Raw genomic sequence first — 22,793 nt, forward strand, 5'->3', positions numbered from 1 at the left:
CAGGAAAGCTGGGGAGGGGCTCTTTATCAAGGAGTGAAGGGATAAGACGAGGGGAGTCGGTTTAAGCTGAAAGAGGGGAGATGTAGATGAGATATTAGGAAGAAATTTTTTCCTGTGAGGGTGGTGAGGCACTGGGACAAGTTGCCCAGAGAAGTCATGGATGTCCCGTCTCTCTCCAAGGCCAGGTTGGATGGGGCTTTGAGCAACCTGATCCAGTGGGAGGTGTCCCTGCCCATGGCAGGGGGGATGGAACTGGATGATCTTTAAGGACCCTTCTGACCCCAACTGCTCTATGATATGACTGCATAACACTCCTGTACTAAACTAGAAGTTAAGTTTAAGCAAAGTCTTTTCTACTTACCACTATATTCATTACAGACACTTATATTTCAGGGGGCATCTATATTTTATGAAATACTTATCTTGCAGAGAATCAAGGCTCTTGAAAAGTAATTGACAACTATTCTAACAGTTATAATAATAATAAATGTCTGTTATCTGAAACCTTTGGAAAGGTCTTGAGGACTTTTCAGACAGGATGCATATGTTGACAAACTGGAACATAATCTACTTTATTTCCAGTATTTCTGGTCCCTCACTAATAAAAGAACATGTAAGTCTTGGCATTCTCAGGACATGCCAAACTGTAATGTCTTGGTGGGATTTTCTCAGGCTAAAGATTAAAATCTTATTTTAGCATCAATTCACATCAATTATAGTTGAATTGCAGTTCTCAGTGTCAAAATAGGACAAAACCACAACTATGTGGGAATTTCAGCAAAAACAAACCCAAACACGATAAGGAAACTATGTGAGTTATTTCTTTTTAACCTATCACAGGAGAGGACTATAAATTTCTTAGCACAACACTGCTCTGTCTGTTGAGGAGTTACTAAAAGGTATACATATATTACTAAAAGATATGCATATGTATCTTTATTTTTTATGATTAAAACCAATGCCACATACCATCAAATACCCACAAAAAAAGCTTCAAACTGGAAACTAAATAGAAACGAGGAAGCAGGTAATTAAATAGGCCCCAAGGAAGAAAAGCATTCTGCAAAATGTTCAGAGAGAGTGAGTGACATTGCCAAAAGCTACAGCACAAAATTCACTAACTTCACTGCACTGCTGAACTCAGAAAACCACCTCAAAAGGACACAGAGCTTCACAGTTGCTTTCCCATAACTTCTGTGAAGCAAGCTAACTAGTTGCTAGTTCAGCAGGCTCTCTCATGGCATCACCACCACCACTGGTTTCCTATCTGTTGTTACAGATGATTCTTCCTTTGGGTCAAACTCTCTATTAAAATACAGGACGTATGGTCTCTCCTAGAAGCAATTAAAAAAAAAAAATCATAGAATCATTAAGGCTGGAAAAGACCTCTGAGATCATACAGCCCAACTGGCAACCCAATACCACTGTGCCTACTAAACCATGTCACATAGTGCCATGTCAAAATTTACAAGTAAAAGCATTGTCAGAAGGCCCTTTAAAATGATTTTAACTCAATAAATTAATTTATTTGCTTTTAAATAAATTCTAATGCAAGAAATCACGGCTGGATGATTTACACATACTGTGGCCCTAATGGAGTAATCTGATCGTTATGGGCTGATTTTCTATGCACACAAATACTGTAAAAGAAAGACAGCAAGCCAGGCGTAAGTGCAAGTATTGCAACACGCATGCCAGAATGCAGGGCCAAATCCTCCAGCTACAGCGAGCTGTGGTGCTAGCAGCTGAGACATCATTCACAAAGGTGGGGCACTGCTTTTGGGGATGGAGGTTCTTTAGTCGGCCTCTACATGAAGCCATAAACTATGTACAGCTAAAAGCCTGATTAATCTTTATCTAATTTTTTTTTTGCAGGGGTCAAAAAACCCGTATCATCAAAAAACAACTCAAGAGAACTCAGGAGAGCATAGTGATAGGATGAAGGGAAACAGTTTTAAGCTGAAAGAAGGAAGGTTTAGATGAGACATTAGGAAGCAATTCTCTACTGTGAGAGAGGTTAGGCACTGGCATAGGTCGCTCAGATAAGTTGTGGCTGCCCCACATGGTGGTGTTAAGACCAGGTTGGATGAGGCTTTGAGCAACCTGATCCAGCAGAAAGCATCCCCCGGTTGAAACTGGATGATCTTTAAGGTCCCTTCTAACCCAAACCATTCTATGAGAAAGTGTAAAATGAGAATTTCTTTAATTTCTTGTGATTCTGCTTGTCTGCTGAGGTCTAAGCATCACAGGGTATAAACGATGAGTGAAGAATCCAGTCCTCAGGACTGCAGCACCTAACAAACCCTAACAGTAAGATTCCTTTGGCTTCTGCAAAAGGCCAGACATCCACTTGTTTGGTGTAAAGTGTTCTTACTGCAGCCATCTCACGCTTTCTACGTGCAGATGTCCTGGACACAAACTATCTTCTACAGTTACCCCATCAAGCTTTAAGTGCAGTAAATGTTTTGTCTTGGCTTCAGCTTCCTCAAAAATAATTCAGAGATTTCTGTTCTCCTTCCTAGAGATGGCAGTATCCGAAGCAATTGTATCAAGAGAGCATGAATGGCTTTCCTATTCACCTAATAATTTTCGGCTTTAGATAAAAATCTTCTGAACTCTAGCCACATCCAAAATCTTTACCAAAGTGATGCCTGGCTGTGCACCACCCTTTCTGCCCCTCCCCCCGCCACTACCTGAATGGAGATCTCCATGCAAAGGAGACTCAGATGTACAGGAATTTGCTATATCCATCAAATCCCCCACCCTAGAAAACTGTTATTTTGGGTTTCTATTTCTCCTACAAGAGAAAGAAGTGTAGCAGCCTTTTCAGTTTCCCTTGATGCTACATTAACGGTTGGACTTGATGATTTTAAAGGTCTTTTCAACCTGAACAATTCTGTGATGTCTGTGAAAGCCCACAGGCTTAATCAGCGTTCATTAAAGCTACCAGACTAGTGTGTGACTTCTCCTCTCTATCAGGAGGTGGGAGGGAGCGGCAGTTCTGTGAAAAAAGCTCCCCAAATCACCCCTCTCCAATTCTCTTATCACCTCCCAATGGATTTACTTTGTATAATTTCAAATGAAACACTTCAAGTGTTTACACAAGAGATTTATTTTCATTCGGGAGCTTCCCATCAAGAGTGATTTATTTGTTTTGAATTTCAGAATTCTGGATTCTGCTAAGGCTGCAGCTTGCAAACAACATTTCCATGTCTTTCAAGTACTGACTAGTCACACATCCTCACAGGACCAGTTTGAGGCAAAGTGCTTACACAGAAAACAACCCCTCTGAAGACTGGCAAATTTCCCTTTCCGTGCCACTGCAACTGAATTCTTCATCTGGGGTGTCTCTTCTAGCCGACACAGCACCATCACTGTTTATACTTGCACTAACATGCTTTGAGTTGTATTCTTTTCTCTGTAGAAGCAGCAATAAATTTCAAGTCATGAGCAAGTTGGCGTCACTCTGGGGAAACAAAAATTGTACTAACAGAAACCCCACTGAGGATTTTTCTTCTCGTGGCAGTTTCTTGCACAAAGTGATTTGCTGTTGCTCCCCTGTGAGTTCAATTCTCAGCTGCAGAAGTGAGATATACAGTAGGAGCCTGAAGACTGTGTAAACAGAGCAGCTTTGGCAAGTTCTAACTGAGAACACAGCGTGGTATAGATACATAAGTTCAAAATTAAAATCCAGCTCTACTCTCTCCTTTGTTCTCCGTGCTTTGAAGGAAAAATATACTTCTCAAACCTGCCTGTAGCAGGCAAGGAAAAGTCATGCTTTAGCAAAACAAGTTTACCAAAGCCTAGAGGTTAGTGCAGAAAGGTGTCTCAAAACAAGTAACAGACACAACATCAATTTGGAAAAATCATCTGGAGTTAAATTAGGGAAGTCTCTTCTCCCAGGGGAAGAAATGTCACTAGGTACTCAGTAGACGACACAGGACAAGAAGCGTGTGTGTGTAATATGTGGATTATTTCTACACTGGACTCTCTCATGGATATCCTTCAGGAGACTGGCCCAGCCTCCAAGAGTGACTCCTCACAGTGATTTTCTCTCTTAATTTCTTCAGGGCTAAACCTAGAAAACCACATTCCTCTTCCAAGAAACACCCATCTATAAAGTGAAGATTCCTGACAGACATCCTGCAACAGGTTCAAATATACTGGGGCTACTTTGAGCTTGTTCAGCTCTTCACGTATAAATCTGTAAGAGGTGTTCAAGTACAAACCCTGAAGTCTGTGTAGGCAAAACGTCAGTGTGGAAAGAAAAAGAACTGAAGCTCCTTATGGATTCCAATGCCTCATTTTGGCCATTTACGTTCACAGAATCATGGAATGGTTTGGGTTGGAAGGGACCTTAAAAGACCACCCAGTTTCAATCCCTGTGCCATGAGCGGGGACACCTCTCATTGGACCAGGTTGCTTAAAGCCTCATCCAGCCTGGTCTTTAACACTTCCAGGGATGATGCATCCACTACTTTCCTGGACAACCTGTGCCAGTGCCTCACCACTTTCACAGGAAAAAATTCTTCCTATTATCTAATCTAAATCTCCCATGTTTAAGTTTAAAACTGTTCCCCCTTGCCCTATCCCTGCAATCCTTGATAAAGAACCCCCTCAGCTTTCCTGCAGCTCCCTTTAAGTACTGGGAGGCTACTAAAAGGTCTCCCTGGAGGCTTGTCTTCTCCAGGACGAACAACCTCAGCTCTCTCAGCCTGCCCTCACAGGGGAGGTGCTTCATCCCTCTAGTGAACTTTGTGGCCTCGTCTGAACTTGCTCTAACACCTCCATGTCCTTTCTGTGCTGAAGACTCAGAATTGAATGCAGGACTCAAGGTAGGGTGTCATGAGAGAAGGGCAGAGGAGGAGAATCGCCTCTCTTGATCTGCTGGTCACACTTCTTTTGATGCAGTAGTAAGTTCATGCTTACTTCCACTCAAATTTTCTGTTTTGTTTTTTTTTTTTTCTTTTTTCTTTTTAGCCCTCCGAGGGTTTACATCAAACCAATACTCACTGTGAGCAGTACAGCTGCTCACAAATCCATCAGAACTATTTCTCCTTTGAGTAGGGGGTGGCAATAGAATTGATGTCTCCTCATAATAAAATCTAACAGATAATGTAAAGACAGCAATGTTTTTCCAAATGCATCTGAAGATTGTATTACAGATCCAAAGAAAAATCAACAGGTTCCTCCCACCAATTTGGGGAGAGTAAACAGCCTAATGGTCCAAAGGCTGAATCAAAGCAGAATAACAAACACTGCAAATAACTGTCATCTACCCTGCAGAAAAGGTCAGAAGATTCAGAAAGAGTACTGCAGAAGTTTTCCACGCAATCTGGTGCCACCACCTGAAAGCACAATGCCTCATTCACAATAAATACACTAATGCCTCAAAAAGTTCTTGACAATCTTGAAAGTTTCAGCCCACAATGGATCAGTTTGACTTCCTGGCCTTGTGAAAGTCACGAGCAAGTGATGCCACTCAAGACTGGAAAAACTAATGCCTAAATTAGGGAAGAATTTTTCCTTTCCCCTCTTTCTCCACAGCTTGTAATAAATCGGACAAAGGAATCTGGGTACAGTGGTTTCTTTATGGTCAATCCCATGGCAAAACACATATTCCCAAGTGCACTTACAAGGAAACCAGCCAAAAGCAAGCTTCAACATCCTTTTAATCGAAAGTAACGTTGTAACTCCGGTGCAATCTGGATTTTGGCCAGAACGTGTTCTGGATGTGGCAGCATCTATCAGTAGCTCTCAAGAGCCAGTAGATATTTATCCTACCTTGGTTGTCTTCACAGTCATCAGCTGTTCTGAACAGTTCTGAATACCTTACATAACTAAACCTTTGAGAGAGGTAAGAGACTATGCCCTCCTCCAGGAGACTAAGGTAATTCAACTGGCAAGGAAAAAGGTCTTGGTAACATCGTCTATATATAAGATCTGCTCTCCATTCCTGCCCACTGTCTTCCTGTAGAATAATGCATAACTTTGTATTTTCAAGGAACAAAATGTCCTGGCATCAAGACCCCTAAAAGGCAGTTTCAAGTTTCACGAGACAATCACGACCAGCAGTTTTGGTGTCTAAAATAAAAATAATTAACCCACACAACTAAGATTTTCCTGGAGACCAGCTCTAGACAGTGCAGAGAACTCTTACAGAAACCACAGGCTAACTGTCGCCATCTGCTTTTGACAGAGAGCATATTTATTCAAACTTACCTCCTGTAACAAACCTAAGGCACCTCATACAGGTGTGCTTTGTGATTACATACAAGTCTTCCAAAACACTCCTCGAAATATGCATAATACTGCGATCGATGTTTGCCCCGACCCATACCACACTGCTGTAAATGATTCATCTGCCAAGGGGGGCTCATGCACCCACAGGCTCCCCAGCTTGAGCCTGTAATGAGTAATATGCTACTATCATCTTCTGCTGCAAGAATTTTAACACACAACCTCAATTTTGACAATTGGGTAGCCAAAGCAACACACCAGTGGCACTGACAACATGGAAACACAGAACTGCACAGAAAAAGCAACAGAAGATTCCATTACCAATGCATTTCTTCTTCCATCTCCTTGTGATGTTCAGAGCTTTGTTCCCCAACTCGCAGAGCATTTGCTAAAATTATTTCTTCTCACTAATGTGTCTCATTATTCCTCCAGCACAAGGCTGCTTACAATTCTTAGTACAGTCAGTGCTGTTAGATGGACAGTGGTTATCCCTTTTTTTAGGTGTAGGGTATGCACAGATCTACCTCCTTAAGAACAAACAGGCAATCTCCAGATTGGCACAGAATTAGGCTCAAAACTTCCCACACATAAATACTCCACTGGATAAAGTTAGACTGACTAAAAAATCCAGCTGTTCAAGGTATTTATAATACAGGACTCACTAACTGAACACAGAATTTAAAAACCATTGCCAAACCTACATTTGGTTGTGACTCCTATGTTCAGCAAATGCTCTCATTTCAAAGAGGTGATCAGTTTTATCAAGCTGCAATGAAAGAATAAAATCATAATGAATTAGGAAGTGCTATGAAACAAAGGATTTACCAGGAATCGTTCCTCTTTTTCAAGCCAGCGCTGGTCTTCTTCCATCTCCTGTTGTTGTCGTATCAATCTCTCCTCCATAAGATGTGTGGGTAGAACCTGGCCCATTCCCCGTATGTCCAAAGTGCCCGAATCCTACAAAACAGAGTAAGTTTATTCTGTGCCACAACTTAAAATTTGTATAAACCGCTCCAAAAATATATAGATTATAAAAGAATAGATTTTTAAAAACCCAAATGTACAAGAGCAGCCAAGCAGTGTCCCTTCAACTCCTTATAAACTGAAGCAGACCATAAGAAGAAAGTCTTTCCAACTACAAACATTTCATTTGCCTTGCTCCTAATCACTGGAACAGAAAAGATTTGAAAAATTCTGTTCTGTTTTTCAGCAACCTCGTCACTTCATATACTGCACTTCATTTAAGTTGGACAACAAAACCAGATTTAACTATTTTATTTTATTTATCTTGAGCAATAAAGTAACTATCCATTTGTTAAGAGACACATGTTTCTTCTCCAAACAAACACACTTTTCAGTTTTAGCTGACACTTGCAAAGCACTTCACAAAAACAGTTTTAATGGGTTTTGAGTAAGTTTTTATGCATGTCTTAAGCTTACAGTACTGAATATACCATATCCCAACGCTGCCTGGAAATCATTAGCATGCAGTCTATAGATTAGCATTCTTCAAGAAGCCAAGGGGAGTTTTCTAATACACTAAACTGAGCTTGGTTTTATGTAACCAAGCTCCCAAGCTTTTGTGAGAACTTTGGCTGTAGCTTCTTATTACCACACTGGCAAAGCATCCATATACATCTACCAACACTTTATTCAAGCACAACATAGTTAGAGTGAGTTGTTTGTACAGTGATTTAACTAGAGGGACGTTGAACTTCTTGGGACTGCAGCCCTTAATTATACACAGTGTAAGCAACAAGATCACAGCAGCAAGTCACAATGGCAGAACATACATACGGCCAAATCAACCAAGAGTAAGAGTAGAGGCAAATTTAAGAATCACGGAATCATAGAACAGTTAGGGTTGGAAGCGACCTTAAAGATCACCCAGTTTCAACCCCCTGCTGTGGGCAGGGACACCTCCCACTGGACAAGGCTGCCCAAGGCCTCACTCAACCTGGCCTTGAACACCATCCCTGGAGGCGTTTAAGGCCAGGTTGGATGGGGTCTTGGGTAAACTGATCAAGTGGGATGTCCCTGCCCATGGCAGAGGGGTTGGAACTAGATGATCTTTAAGGTCCCTTCCAACCCAAACTATTCTATGATTCTACCTCCAGGGATGGGGCAGCCACAACTTCCCTGGGCAACCTGTTCCAGTGCCTCACCACCCTCATAGTGAAGACACCACTCTCATAGTGAAGACTTAGGCACCTTGCCAGCGTTAACAGGGAAGCCTTAGTTATCATGTCAATGTTTATCAGAGGCACAGGGGACAGAGTGCTGGTTAGAGAGGAAACAGATTTAAGAGAGAAGCAGCACAAATTGAAATTTTGTGGGAGGATGAAATGGAATGAAAAACGTACAAAATACTGGAGGAGAACAGAAAACCAAGTGACAGAAGGTTAAAGGAGGAATTAATGTGATGTTCCTTGCAGCAGCTTTGTGCAAGCTCTTTTCTAGGCTGAAAAGCACCTAACTGGAGTACAACTCAAAACAGTTCTGCAGACTATTTCACTTTCTGTCTGGATAAGTTATGGAAAAGCTATGCCGGTTATTTCCCATGAGAGGTATTTTTAAACAGTAATGATATTACATAGTTTTACATGAATGTTCCCATCACTATTAAGGGCAATAAGTCTCAGTAAAGCCTTTTAACAAACACAAAATGTTTGCTATCACTTACTTAGTTAAGATAATAAGTGTGATTTGTGTACAGAGCACAGTTTATGCCCAACCTCCCACAGGAGGATTTGTTTCAAAAAGAACAGAATTCAATCACAACTCCCACCCTGCTGCAGTAAGGCCATTTAAAAAATACCAGAGAAACACTTAATTTTCCTACAATAATCTCCAGCTGCACCTAAATAATAAAAGAGTGTATTTAGTGTACAGAGTGCAACAACAGATGTGTCAGTTCACAATACCTCCATGTTTGGCTGCCACGCTGATATTTCCTGAGGCCGATGGTTCCAGGAATCTGCTTGATCCAGGAGAGAAGCCTGCCCAGGATAAATGCTGCCTGCCATGGCTGGTATCCCATGAGAACCAGGGTAGCCAGACACCTGTAGGGGAAGAAAAACCAGTTACATTAGTAGGACGTACGCTTCCCTATAACTCTCCCAGCAAGGGAACAAATATGACAGTTAAGAAGTTACTCGATTCAAGCAGTCAATGAGAGAGAGGAGGGAAAGCAACATCAAAAGGAAGCCAAGGCAAAATACGACACAAACCCTCTTTTTTAAGTCTTTGAAGATGCCTTTAACAACACTGACAATAACTAGTTGAGAATAACTATTTAGAAATATACCTATAACTACTTGAGGATACCTATAACTACTTGAGAACGCCTATCAAAACAGCATTAGAAAGAATACTTTAACCTTTGCAGTTAAGAAGACCAAAATCCTCTCATGAACAAAAATAAATCTACTGATACATTCATAAGAGCTACACATGCACAGTTCATACATAGATTAACAGAAGCCTGCACACATCACCCTACAGAGACATATTAAAAACTCACCTCCCAGTGTATATTACAAGCTAAAGCCTGGAGTGACAGCATGTAATTAGTCTGCGTTGCTGTGCAGCCTGAGAACACCTCCACAGGAAAATCAAAGTAGTTTTAATGAGGCTGAAGTACTCATTAAAACAAGGGAACATTCTCCCTCACCACAGAAAAAAGAAACATATCTTGACCAAGACTGTTGTACACAGCTGGGTCTTAGAACAAACCCACAAATGCTTAAGATACTTCCATGATAAGCTTTTGCTTTAAATAATTTCTTCAGCAGCGTTGGGAAGGAAAGCAGAACCTGTGAGCAAACAGTGTGGTAGATATCAAGGTTGCTATCAGCCAACAGAAGATTAGTGTCTCAGGGAACCAGCAGGAGCAGAGCATCAATAAGCCCAAGGAAAGCCACTAGTTAATGCAACTTTAGGCAAGTAATTTCACAGCTTCATACAAACATTAACATGAACACCAAACTCCTTCCATCAATACGAAATGTCTGATGTGCTTCATTGTAGTTCTAGGAAATTAAGCACCCTATCAGATATAAAAATATTTGCCATCTGGAGTAAACCTACCAGGCTCAGTTTGGGTTTTGTTCTGATGTAAAACAATACTCATTTAACAGAACTCATTGAAACCGAACTGCATAAGAAGTGACTCAACCCCACCAGCTGCAACAGTTATAAACCCCACAGTTGAAAAAAAATGCATGCACAGCGTTAAATGTAATACCTGGTAATGATTTGGCTGTACCATATGTTGTGGACTTGGATAAAACCCTTCACTGGATCTCGGGCTGGGGTAACCAGGCCTACTGGGCTGTAAATGTAAAAGAATATTTAGAGTCTTTAGAAACAGAAAACTGAAGCTAGAAAATTACTCTTTGGTGAGACAAACATTTACCGGTCGTGCCTCAGAAAAGCAAGCTCAAAAAAAAAACCTTGAAAGAAATATTCTAAAATTATTAACTTTTTTTTTTTTTTAAAACGACTACAATCAAGTTTCCATCCAGATTTCCTTGGAAATGGAAGCAGATGAATTGTTTGCTAGGTTAGCCACTAAATAATGCTCACTCCATGAATTCCTTGTGCACATTTAATTGCTTGCACTAAATGACCTACTCTGTGCTGTTCAATTCTAGAGAGGACATCAGCTAAGAATACAACTCTTCAATCAAGTTCCCTGGTGCAAATACAGCATTATTCCCAAGTTCACAGCCTGCAGTACCTAAAGCTTTGCTATTAATTTGTTGCTGTTCTGACCATTTTTCAAAGTAAATTGCTTCAGTCAGAACACAAACTGAACTGGTTTGTTTAGCACAACTGTTTACACGTGGTATTCTGAAGTTAGTTCTGATAATTAACTAATTGCCTCAAAGGTGAAGGTGCTTTTTGATCATGTTCTGAACTCCATGGTCACCTCATTATCCATGTTGGTTTTGCAACCCATCCCCAGCCAAGAAAGACCAGGACAGAACTGTCTCCTATCAGAAAGGACAGCTAAAAGCTGCTATCACGACTCTTTATCTTACCATCTTGCTTCATCCCTTCAGGAGAAGGGCAAGAGTCTACTGGAAACCAAACATGTCTCATCACATGGATGCATGAGAAAAGTCACTAGAAATCCGGACAGAAAAGGAACCTGGTTTTCTGCGCAGACAGAACAGATCACCCTTTTGCCAGGACAAGGACAGACGTTTCACTCTACTGAAAGAGCCAACACTGGAAGACGTTGCTCTGAACAACATACTTGTGTCTTCCAAGCAGAAGTGTTCCATTGTTTTGTTTGATATTAACCTCCAAAACTCTATTTGTTTTTTAATTGTTGCTCTTTATTGTTAAGAACAGTGCTGCTGGGTGTTTCACGAGGACAAAAATTAACCCAACAGGATAAAAAAACCCCTAAACCTCATCATTCTGCAAATGGGCTCCTTCAGACCTCCTGGTAGTTACAGGCGACCGCCACGTTACTTGGGGATCACAGAATTTCATCATTACTTTAGGAAAAATGTCATTATCATTCCACACTAGGATCCTTCTTTGCCTTACATTTCTAACTGACATCACTGTCAGATGACACACTGCGTAAATTCACAGTAGAAATCATGATATCTGTGAATTACTTGAGAATGCATATAAGTTTAAGGCTATAAATAAAATTGAGTTTAAGCTCTGTAAAGACCCGAAACTTGCATAATGAATTCTTGGAAGAAAAAAATCAGTTGTCATCATTATAAAATTAGATAGTAAGACATACTTAAAATCCCATAACTATGAAATTCAACTTGTTCAAATGTTATTAGTATCCAAATCCATATTTTACCCAGAAAGACTGCATAAAAAATGTAGCCAAATCTGCACTGCATATTCAGTGAGGATGTACTGATCCCACAAAAAGATATCATATCATAAAATCATAGGATGGTTTGGTTTGGAAGGGACCTTAAAGATCATGCAGTTCCAACCCCCCTGCCACGGGCAGGGACACCTCCCACAGCCAAACTGGACGGACAAGTAATGAAACAAAATTAAGTGTAAACTACAACACATCAAGTCCTTAGAATCAAAGCCTTAGTTTTGAACCCAGAATAAGGAAAATGCAATTAGTTGATTCCTATTCTCTCCCAGATGTGTGATAAATAAATTTCATGCTGGTCTGAGAGCTCACAATCTAATGTTTCATAGGAGTGCTACAAGAAAGAAGAGGAAAGAAAATGCCAGGAAACAATTTGTGGCCACTATGGTAGTCCTGTAAACAGTAAGAAACAGAAAATTGTTAGTGCGATATTATAGCATGGATCAGTTCTAATAACAGTTCAAGTAGAACCAGGTCATTTCAGGCAAGTACTGGCAGATGATGACAAAATTGGCCAGAATGCCATTGTTTGAATTAACCCATCAGAAAAGAAATAAAAAGAATAAAGAGGGTTTTTCTGTTGTGTTTTTTTTGGTTTTGTTTTTGCTTTCTTTTAAACACATATAATCTGCAGTCTTAGCTACCTTGGGAGGAGCTTCATCCGATCCTCCTGAGTCCCAGGACACTGTGACTTGTCGCCTGGATTCCATTCTCATTCGTTCTTCTTGCTGCAGCTTCTCTTCCTCCAGTATTGTACTAAGAAAAACATATTATATATAAGTATAACTCCAGTTCAATGTCTACCGAACCTTTCCCTAGAGATCTCACTTTTTTCAGACTAGCGAACACTATTTGACAGAGTGATTGAGCACTGCAATACAAACTACTTATACTTATATTGGTCTGCTTTCTGAAAATAAGTACTAGGAAGAAATACCAGCACGCTTTTAAGAACAGAAGCAACACCGAGTTTTTAGTTTGATATATATAATTACATAGAGAAATCCTCAAAAAGACAATAAATCAAGCACTTACTTGCACGAAAGCTTATTTTTCACAAGAAAATATTCTACTCAGCTGCTGCAAAGGTTCAAATCAAACTGAAAACGTTCTTTATGGAAACTAAACAGAGCTTCAGATCACTGGGATATTTTTTCTTTTTTAAACAAAGCAGTCAAAAACCATTTTCAGTGCTATGTCTTCAGCTTGTACAGTTTAGCCTAACCAGGAACACATTCAGCAAACTCATTTAGTAAAACAGAAATATCTGACAGCGTTCACTCGGCTTCTAAATATTCCAGTCTAAAGGCTACATTTTCAACAAAGTACAAGACAGGAGTAAAAGCAGTTTGCTACTTACCAGACTATTAAAAAGACTGTTTGAAGTTCAACATGATACTGCTGCCCCCACAGCAGCCTCCTCCCAGTTCTGCTATGTGGATTATTAATGTTGGATATTTGCCATTTGAAAAATACTCAGAATGAAGCTTTGAAATAGGGAGCTGCAAAGTCGCTGGAGCTGCACGCTACACGGACAGTCTGGTGATGTGAGTAGGGCAGATGATTTACATATCGCTATCCCCAGCGTAAAGATAATACTGCAAAAGAGCTATTCCAGCTTCTTTATCACTCAAGACTTCCAAGAAACAAAGCTGGGTTGTGGGTTTATAATCTCCTGCTCAGTCTGCTAAATAACCACCCAGAATTACTCATGCAGGGGATGAGATCAACAGCAGCAATCTATTCTAATCTTGGAACTTTACTGCTTATTTAAAAAATAAATTCCTGCTTGGTTGGAGATGAGAACTTTGCTTTTCCTTACTCAGCCAAAAAAAAAAAAAAAAATCTATGTCACTTCAAAAAAGCAGAGAAGTCGCCTTGTCTCGCTGCAGCTACAGCAAGTTTATAAGTATTGGTGCAATTTCAATCCATCACTGCTGAAGTAACCCAAGAATGTGGAACAAAACCAAAATCAGATGAGCTATTTGCAAAAGTCATCCTGACACAGCCACCATGGGAATGTAGCTACAGCCCAACGGAGGGAAATAAAAAGAGAAAATCTCTTTATTTCACCTTCCTTCAGAATAACGAGAATGGTTTTGAGCTGAAAGAGGGGAGATCAGATTAGATAACTCGGGAGGAATTTTTGGCTGTGAGGACAGTGAGGCACTGGCACAGTTTGCCCAGCGAAGTTGTGGATTCCCCCTCCCTGGAGGTGTTCCAGGCCAGGTCAGATGGGACTTTGAGCAACCTGATCCAGTGGGAAGTGTCCCTGCCCAGGGCATGGGTTTGGAACTAGATGATCTTTAAGGTCCCTTCCAACCCAAACCATTCTGTGATTCTATGAAAATGAAATATTTCCTACTTGAACCCACGAAAAACCAGCAAAAACCCCACTGCTTTGAAGTTCGGTTACAATTCAAATACTCAGCAGACATTTGTACGTAGCACGAGAAATCAGCCAATGTGCATCCATAGCCAGGAATTATCATTATGATCTTTCAAGAAACACCTCAAGATTTAAAAAACACAAAGAAACAATGCAAAAACCCCCTCCCAGGCATTGCACGAATAAAATAAGTATTTTTAACAGAGCGGTTGATACAGCAGTTGCTCTCATCTGAGCCAAAGGAATGAAACAGAGGAGTCTGCTAAAAGCAGCAGACTAAATTTGGGAGATGGCTTATTGGCAGTTGAAGGCCAGGAGTATAATTTGTCACAGTTTGATCCTGTTATTGCCATGTAAAAGAACGAAACACCAACACCTGCCTTGCTATCGAAGCCATTTTATCTCTGGTGTCTCAGTATTTAATATACCATCATTAATTTCAGTCACATTACTGGAAATGACAAATTTTGACTGAAATGACTTTTTTTCTCATAACACAGGCTCAGCTTTTTGCATTATAACTCTAATCCATCCCACCCTGCTATTTCTTCGCCTGTGTCACCAGGAGGTCCTTTCCCCAGTAGCTCCGGTCAAAGGCTGCTCAGCCACAGCAGGATTTGTACTCGGATGCCCTTGACAAGAATATGAAATAGAACAGCCTCATGGAAGGATTGCTTGAAAAAGACACAAAGAATATAAATGACCCACAGAAGCATCTTTGTTTTTACAAAGGAAAGGCCAATCCATAGACAGAGTAGAAGCGTGCCAAGAGTTATTTTTGACCTTTTCTCAGTGCAGCTGCTGAAGTTCTCTGAGCAGCTTATTGGAATTTGCAGAAGGTCAGGAAAGTCAGATCTAGGCATATTTTCCCAAAGTACACATATTTTTAGCATCAAAGAGGAGCAAGCAAAGAAGAGATTCTATTCATATGATTTCCCCAGCAGATCCTGAGGTAGTAGAGAGAAACTGAACTCATCTTGGCTAGGTTAAGTCCCATGGAAAATCTCAGCTATTAAAAGGGTGCATAATTGATAACTTATTTAATTTACAAAGAAACTTTTAACTGAAATCAGCCTGTGACATTGAAAAGGGAACATTTACTGGGAGCTTCAGTGTAGGAGTATCTGAAAAATTAAAATGTATCCTTACATCCAAAAAGCACAGTGGTGCCAGTTTTTGCTGCTATGGTGGTGCAGGAACCTACAGTAAATGCTGGCCCAGAACAACCAGCTTCTCTTTTTCTCTCTGTGGTCTCCAGCCATCAGAAATGCAAAGCTGGATGCACATGAACGTATTTTCACACACTAATTTAAAAACACTTTTGTATGGATTACAGCATATTGCTGTTGGTTGCTGTCAAAGAACAAAACCCATGAAAGCATTCTGCAGCCTCCATCAGGTATTTCAAGTGTGTATTAAAATATTGGATGCCATGAAAGGAGAGCACACAACCTGCCCTCACTTCTATCTGTTTTGTTTATAAGCAACATTTTCAGATCTATAGCAAATGTAGTCACAAAAAGGCTCAGCTCAAGCATCAGTATCTCACTGTTGTCATAAAAATAGACTTTAAAAGCATGAATCAGTCTTTTTTCCCCTTTGCTTCTTTTTCCCCCCATCTCTTTAGAGTTGTATTTAATACGTGACCCGCACTGCTGGGATTGCTAACATCCACTCTGTTAAAACCTGTGCTGCTTCGTCAGCGACCAACAGAGGGCTGGACTCGCATTCCGACCACAACAGTGATAGCGCTGCTGCCTATTTTGCTATTTTCAGTTGAGAGGAAGAGTTATTGACAAGTACTTTATAAAAAATTTATTCAATGATGCAATGAAGAGTGTCATGCAATTATATGAATTTAAAAGCTTAATATTAAAATGCAATTCAACCTACAACGCAACCCTCCCCCAGGTTTAACAGAATTACTGACCAAAGGGATATTCAGGGCATCACAACTCGCAAGCACAAGCCTGGGAGTTGACTTGTAAGGAAGTCCATGAGTGTATCTGTTGGAGTAGGACCAGAGGAAGTCAAGAAGGTGATCAGAAGGCTGGAGCACCTCCCATAGGAAGACAGGCTGAGAGTTGGGCTTATTTACCTTAGAGAAGCCTCCAGGGAGACCTAGCAGCCTTCCCAGACTTAGAGGGTGCTACAGGAAAGCTGGGGAGGGGCTCTTTTTCCCTGCATGGAGTGCAGGGATAGGAAAAGGGGTAACAGTTTTAAGCTGAAGTAGGGGAGATATAGATGAGATATTAGGAAGAAATTCTTTGCTGTGTGGGTGTTGAGGCACTGGAACAGGTTGACCAGAGAAGTCATGGATACCCCATCCCTGGAAGTGTTCAAGGCCAGGCTGGATGGGGCCCTGAGCAGCCAGGTCCCGTGGAGGGTGTCCCTGCCTGTGGCAGGGAGGGGTGGAACTGGATGATCTTTAAGGTCCCTTCCAACCCAAACCATTCTATGATTCTATTCTGTGATTCTATACAGTGGTAACATTTGCAACACACACCTCCAGCTTGTTGAACACAGTAAAGAATAAACTAAATTTAATAATACACACATGTATGAGATAGCCTATGACTACAGTGAGTGTATGAATACAGTAAGTGATGGTTAAAGCAAGAGGCTAGGAGTCATTCTGAAAAGAAATGCTGTACAAGTGATATTGCATGATTTAGGTACATTGAACACCTTGCAAAAAGCCTTTTATATCATTTACTGAGTAGCGCAAGGCTAAAAATGTCTTCTACGCAAATCGGCAAAGCAACACAACCTTCCTGATTAAAATATCCCAGATTCTAATTCTGGCTCAGTCAGGGATGGAATCGCAGGAGCAGCAGGGCAAAACCTCACTTTCCTGGCTTCACCCTCACTTTTATACCCTCCACCCCCCTTTCCAAATCGAAAAAGCGACCTAGGATGTGAGGAGGAATTAAAATGGGAAACCCACAATTCATTCATTTGTTTCTGTGTTTGCTGTGAAGACTAATTCACCCCTACCCACTTGGACAGATGAAATGCTATAAAATATCAGGCCTTTACTAGCCTAAGAGCACTATATAAATTCTACAGAAACCAGCCTCTTTCCGTTGCACAATCAGCTGCAAATGAAGTCTGTGCAAAGCAGATCTTACTAAGGAATAGGAAAAGCATCAAATAACAAAGGAAGAACACATGAAGTGCTCAGGCTCCCATCAGTGCTATTTCAGATGCAGAAAAGAAGCTTTTTTCCCAAGCCACGGACTTTTTCTCATTAAAATAAAGAGGAATGTTATGGTGGGGTATCTATCATTAGCTTCAAGCAAACAATTGGTCTGCTCTCAGCTTGGAAAGATTCCTCTGGATAGGATCCAGAGTGCGCAGCAGCAACACCACACAAAAAAGGCCACCAGGGAAACGGCTTGGTTTTGCAAGTTCATGGGAATTTGAGTTTTGAAACACAATCTTTCCTCATTGCCTGACACTGCCTCAACATAAGGGAATTGGCAAGCTTTCCGACAAAAGGCTGACTCTGGGAGAAGCACTAAGAAGCCCTAAGGACAACAGTGGTGCCTAACTTCTAGGAGATAAAGGTCACCAGTCTGGAGTGCAGAAAATTGCTTTGGTGAGAAGAGAGGAAAAACTGGATTTTAAGGTTGCTGTGGCCCCAGCAGAGAGGTTATCCACTAAACAATGCTTCAAATTTCCAAGTGCGACTAGAGGAGCAAAACCCCCACCTCCTTTGGTGCATTTTTCATCTAGAACCAGGTTGGAAGGGACTCCTGGACATCTTGAGTCCAGCCTCCTAGTGAAGCTGAGCTCCATGCATGGCCAACATCAGCTTGCTCGGAGCCTTTTCCAGTCACGGTCCGAAAGTCTCCCAGTACGGAAATTCCAGAGTTTTCCTGGGTGACCTGTTTCAGAGCTTACCTTTGCACACTGAGAAACATTTTGATTTGTAACTAAGGAGAACTTGGTTGCTGCATGTCATGAGTGCTGGTCCTCACCCTTTGGCTGAGGGGAGCCAGGCTCTCGGGCACTGGTCTATCCTGTTTATCTCCCCATACCATAGAATCACAGAATCATTTAGGTTGGAAAAGACCTTTAAGATCATCTAGTCCAATCATAAACCTAACACTGCCAACTCCACCACTAAACCATGTCCCTAAGTGCCACATCTACATCTTTTTTTAAATACCTCCAGGGATGGTGACTCAACCACTTCCCTGGGCAGCCTGTTCCTGTACTGAACAAGCCTTCTGGTGAAGAAATATTTCCTAATATCCAATCTAAACCACCTCTGGCACAACTTTAGGCCACTGCCTCTCGTCCTATCACTTGTTACTTGGTTGAAGAGACAAAGACCCACCTCACTACAACCTCCTTTCAGTGAGTTGTAGAGAGACATAAGGTCTCTTCTCAGCCTCCTTTCCTCCAGGCTAAACAGTCCCAGTTCCCTCAGCCGCTCCCTGTAACATTTGTGTTCCAGTTCCTTCCCCAGCTCTGTTGCCTTTCTCCGACATGCTCCAGTGCCTCAATGTCCTTCTTGTACTGAGGGGCCCAAAACTGAATCAGTATTTGAGGTGTGGCCTCACCAGCACTGAATATAGGGGCACAATCCCATCCCTACTCTGGCTGGCCACACCATTTCTGTACAAGCCCGGATGCTGTTTGCCTTCTTGGCCACCTGGGCACACTGCTGGCTCATATTCAGTCACTGCTGACCAGCATCTCTAGGTCTTTTTCTGCCAGGCAGCTTACTAGCCACTCTGCCTCGAGCCTGAAGTGCTGCACGGGGTTGTTGTGACCCAGATGGAGGACCCAGCACTTGGACTTGTTGAACCCCACACAGTTGGCTCCAGCCCGTTGATCCAGCCTGTCCAAAACTCACTGTCGAGCCTTTCTTCCCTCAAGCAGATCAACATGGCTTTCACTTTTTTCCCCTCTCCCCCACCAGACCCATACTGTTATAAGCATTGCTACTGTCTCTCTGAGTATAGCCTACATCTATTTCATCCCCCAACACAATCACTTTTACTCTTGATTTACTCATCCTCTGCCCTGCCTGGGTTTACAGCCACAGCCACTTCCCTAGTCGCAGTTTTTTTAGGGCCTCATTCACCTCTGTGCCAGCCAGCTGCAAGGTATCAATACAATCTGACTGTAAACTAAAATAATACTATTCTTCCAGGGCCAAAAAAAAGAAAAGGCAAGTGAAAAGCCAATTTCCACCAATTTCCCAAATCACACAACCATGTCTTAACTTTTTCTTGCAATTCTGACCAAGCTGTATGATTCTTTTCTTTGCAATTAACTCCACACAGTCAAGAGTGTAAGTTCTTAGTGAGAAGGGCTACGTCTTCCCCTAGTGCTGCGAATTATTAAGTCTACACAGGAGCTCCCAGAGTAAGAGACAGCAGAAACGTATGACATTTTAAGAAACAGGAAAAAAATTAAAGGTAGCAAAGTTGTCCATACAGGAACACCAAAAAAGCATCATGATTATATTACAACTGTGTCTGTTTTAAACTACCTATGAATTATCTTGTACTACTAACATCCAATGACAGCACAAAAAGATATTATGAAAATAAAATATGCCACAAAGTATGACTTTGAAACAAGATACAAGATAAACTTGAAGAATTTGGCAACAAATTAGAATAAGAGTGGATTTACAGTGCCCAATACCTACATAATGTTTGAAGCTTATATTGACTTAGGCAAAAATAGATATTGAACTCTCATAAAATTTAAAGATGGTCACAAATATAAAATTTGTCTATGCCATATTTCAGTGATGTTTCAAAGTTTAAATATCATTCCCACTTGGTGGCTGGTGAAATGGAGATACAGACACTGCAATAAATTATTGCAGAATAAACTAGGGTGTGAATTTAGACTGGTGTCAAAAGTGTGTGCTCACATTTATTCCAAGATAAACGTAAGGTAGTCTACATCCTGGTGTACAAAGGTAAAGAAATCGCTACTTAATGACGCTGCACTTATTGCAGTGTCTGCAACCGCACAGACACAGCTGCCACCGGGCAATTACTGTGCTGCATATGTTATGAAAGGTGATTCATGTTTCCGGTTGTTTGAATTTTCTAGTCTAATTATTTCTCGAACAGATAAGGTCCAGATTTCCAGCAGAGAGCCAACAACACAGCCTTCTGAAGATAAAACTTAATACACTATTGTCTTGGATTTTCCGTGGAAAGAAAATACTTTTAACAGAAGATACAGTGAAAATCAATATTTCTGAACAAGGCAAGAACCTTTCAGAAGTATAACCCTACCTGAGTTGTGCTTTAAGTTCAGTAAACCTGGGTCGTCTACTAGGGTCGTATGCCCAGCACTTGGTCATAAGGCTGTAGAGGGTAGGAGGGCAGTTTGGAGGCATTGGGAGCCGCTCACCGTTCTCAATTCGCCCAATCACATCATTGTTCTTCACTCCCTGGAAGGGCTTTACCCCATGCATTAGGATTTCCCACATACACACACCTGAGAAACACACACAAAAGGATTTTTCCAGGTGTCAACAAGCAACAAAACCTGGTAAAAAAAGACATAAACACCAATTTGGTACAACCAAAAAATACAATTTCTTCTGAAATGTTCAGCTAGGGAATCAGTTTTGACTTACCGGCTAACAGCAGAGAGGAGCAATGTGTAGCAGGATTATGCACGTAGTATCAACCTGAACTATTTATGAGGAAGCATGACCCACAGCTGGCTCACAGCAGCCTGGCTTCACATTTAGCTTCCTTTTACCTATTGTAGATCAGAATGGTTGCTCATATTCAAATCTACTTCTTTATGAGGTGGAATGAGCTGTGTTTGCTTTCCCCTTTGACTAGTTCTGACTGGTTTGTTTCGACACCTACACCAGATTTTCATTCTGAGGGTGTTTTAAGGCTGGCACTGATCCAAATTTTTTGAGCTGAAACTACGTAATAAAACAGTTTCTGTTGAAACTATGTTAAAAGCACAGAGCTAAAAAGGGCCTGTCAGTTTAGCATTGGCCAAAATGTTCCATAGACATCACTTTTTTAACTCTGACTCTACCTGAGTTTTCTTCAAACTATTATAAACCTGCTAAAATTCACATACACTTTGCTTAGAAACATTCAAGTTTTACTTTATAAAGAGGGTGAACCCTTACTTGTCTGTCCTGCTCTTACTCCAGTGTCATCATCTTTGTTCCTTTAAAAGGCTGTCTTTGTTCTGTCTGTCCAGATTAACAGTTTGGACCAGTTTATGCTGAGGTGATCAGATTAATATAAAAACTTGCATATTTGGGGGGAAAAAAAAAAAAAAGCTTCAGGATATTCTCATTTACCCTTATTTTTAGTCAGCTTCTGGTCATATTTTGCAAGCTAGGTGGAGCTATGAAAGACAAATTAAGTGGGAATTCAGCATTAAAGATCTGGAAACAGGACATTATGTTGGCTGACCTATGCATTAAGCAAGGAAGCAGGCACATCACCATAAAAGTGAAAATATAAAATAGAAATAGCAAATAACAACGGTATAACAAAAAATCAGATAGAAAAATAAAGTAAAAAATTTCTATGTGCATTCATTTTTGTCAGCTTCTTATTAGAGGTGAAAAGGCACATGAAACTTAAGGCATAGTGAGTAGAAAAAGGAAATGAAAATATAGAGATGGAAAATGTGCTGGAAGAAACCGTATATTTAGGAAGTACAGTAAAACCAGTGCCAAGTGTCAGGAAATTATTCATTTACAGTAGATAGAGTGAAAAATGGAGCTTCTCCAAAAGATCACTTAAGAAACCTCATCATTTGGTGTTCACTTACCAAACATCCACACATCGCTAGCTGAGGTAAACCGTCGGAAGTTGATTGACTCTGGAGCCATCCACTTGATAGGCAATTTTCCTTTGGAAGCTACAGGGAAAGCAAGACAAGGCAGGCTTTTACTCCTGCTGCTGAGGTCAAACAACCTTCAAGTTTTAAGTTAATTCTTGTTTTAAGATGCAACTACTGGAGTTAAGAAGATACGGCTCCAAATCCAAAACTGCCACAAAATCTCAGCAAGGGAGGAGGTGTTTTTAAATGATTCATAAAAAAAGGCTAGGTTGTTTGGTCTTATATAAAAGAGAAAAAAGAAGCAACTGAAAACAAAATAATCCCCCAAGCTTCCGACAACAAACACCAAGAGCACAAGAAATGACCATGTCAAAAGTATTCGCCCTCTCCTCTCAGCAATTAAATATGATATGTAGCTCACGGTGACAGGAGACAAATGAAATGAGGTAATGTAATAGAGTGTAAGGGGACCGATAAAGGATATTA

The 22,793-nt window shown here is 40.9% G+C and overlaps 1 protein-coding gene across 10 annotated transcripts in view; it reads right to left on the reverse strand.

Annotated features, from left to right (window-relative positions):
* The window catches only part of PTK2 (protein tyrosine kinase 2), a 226,858-nt gene that overhangs the window by 14,929 nt on the left and 189,136 nt on the right, over window positions 1–22,793 (reverse strand). For 9 of the 10 annotated variants that reach the window (XM_069854722.1, XM_069854721.1, XM_069854723.1 and 6 more), the window contains 6 exons: window positions 22,296–22,385; window positions 20,774–20,978; window positions 12,754–12,865; window positions 10,487–10,573; window positions 9,165–9,302; window positions 7,066–7,197 (listed from right to left, as the gene is read on the reverse strand). In XM_069854722.1, the coding sequence (XP_069710823.1) occupies window positions 7,066–7,197; window positions 9,165–9,302; window positions 10,487–10,573; window positions 12,754–12,865; window positions 20,774–20,978; window positions 22,296–22,385 (764 nt within the window). Of the gene's footprint in view, window positions 1–7,065; window positions 7,198–9,164; window positions 9,303–10,486; window positions 10,574–12,753; window positions 12,866–13,469; window positions 14,189–20,773; window positions 20,979–22,295; window positions 22,386–22,793 lie in introns of those variants that run through there. The other variant, XM_069854724.1, reaches the window with a different exon arrangement.

The sequence above is a fragment of the Phaenicophaeus curvirostris genome, chromosome 3 (genome assembly GCF_032191515.1).
Source record: "Phaenicophaeus curvirostris isolate KB17595 chromosome 3, BPBGC_Pcur_1.0, whole genome shotgun sequence".
NCBI lineage: Eukaryota > Metazoa > Chordata > Aves > Cuculiformes > Cuculidae > Phaenicophaeus > Phaenicophaeus curvirostris.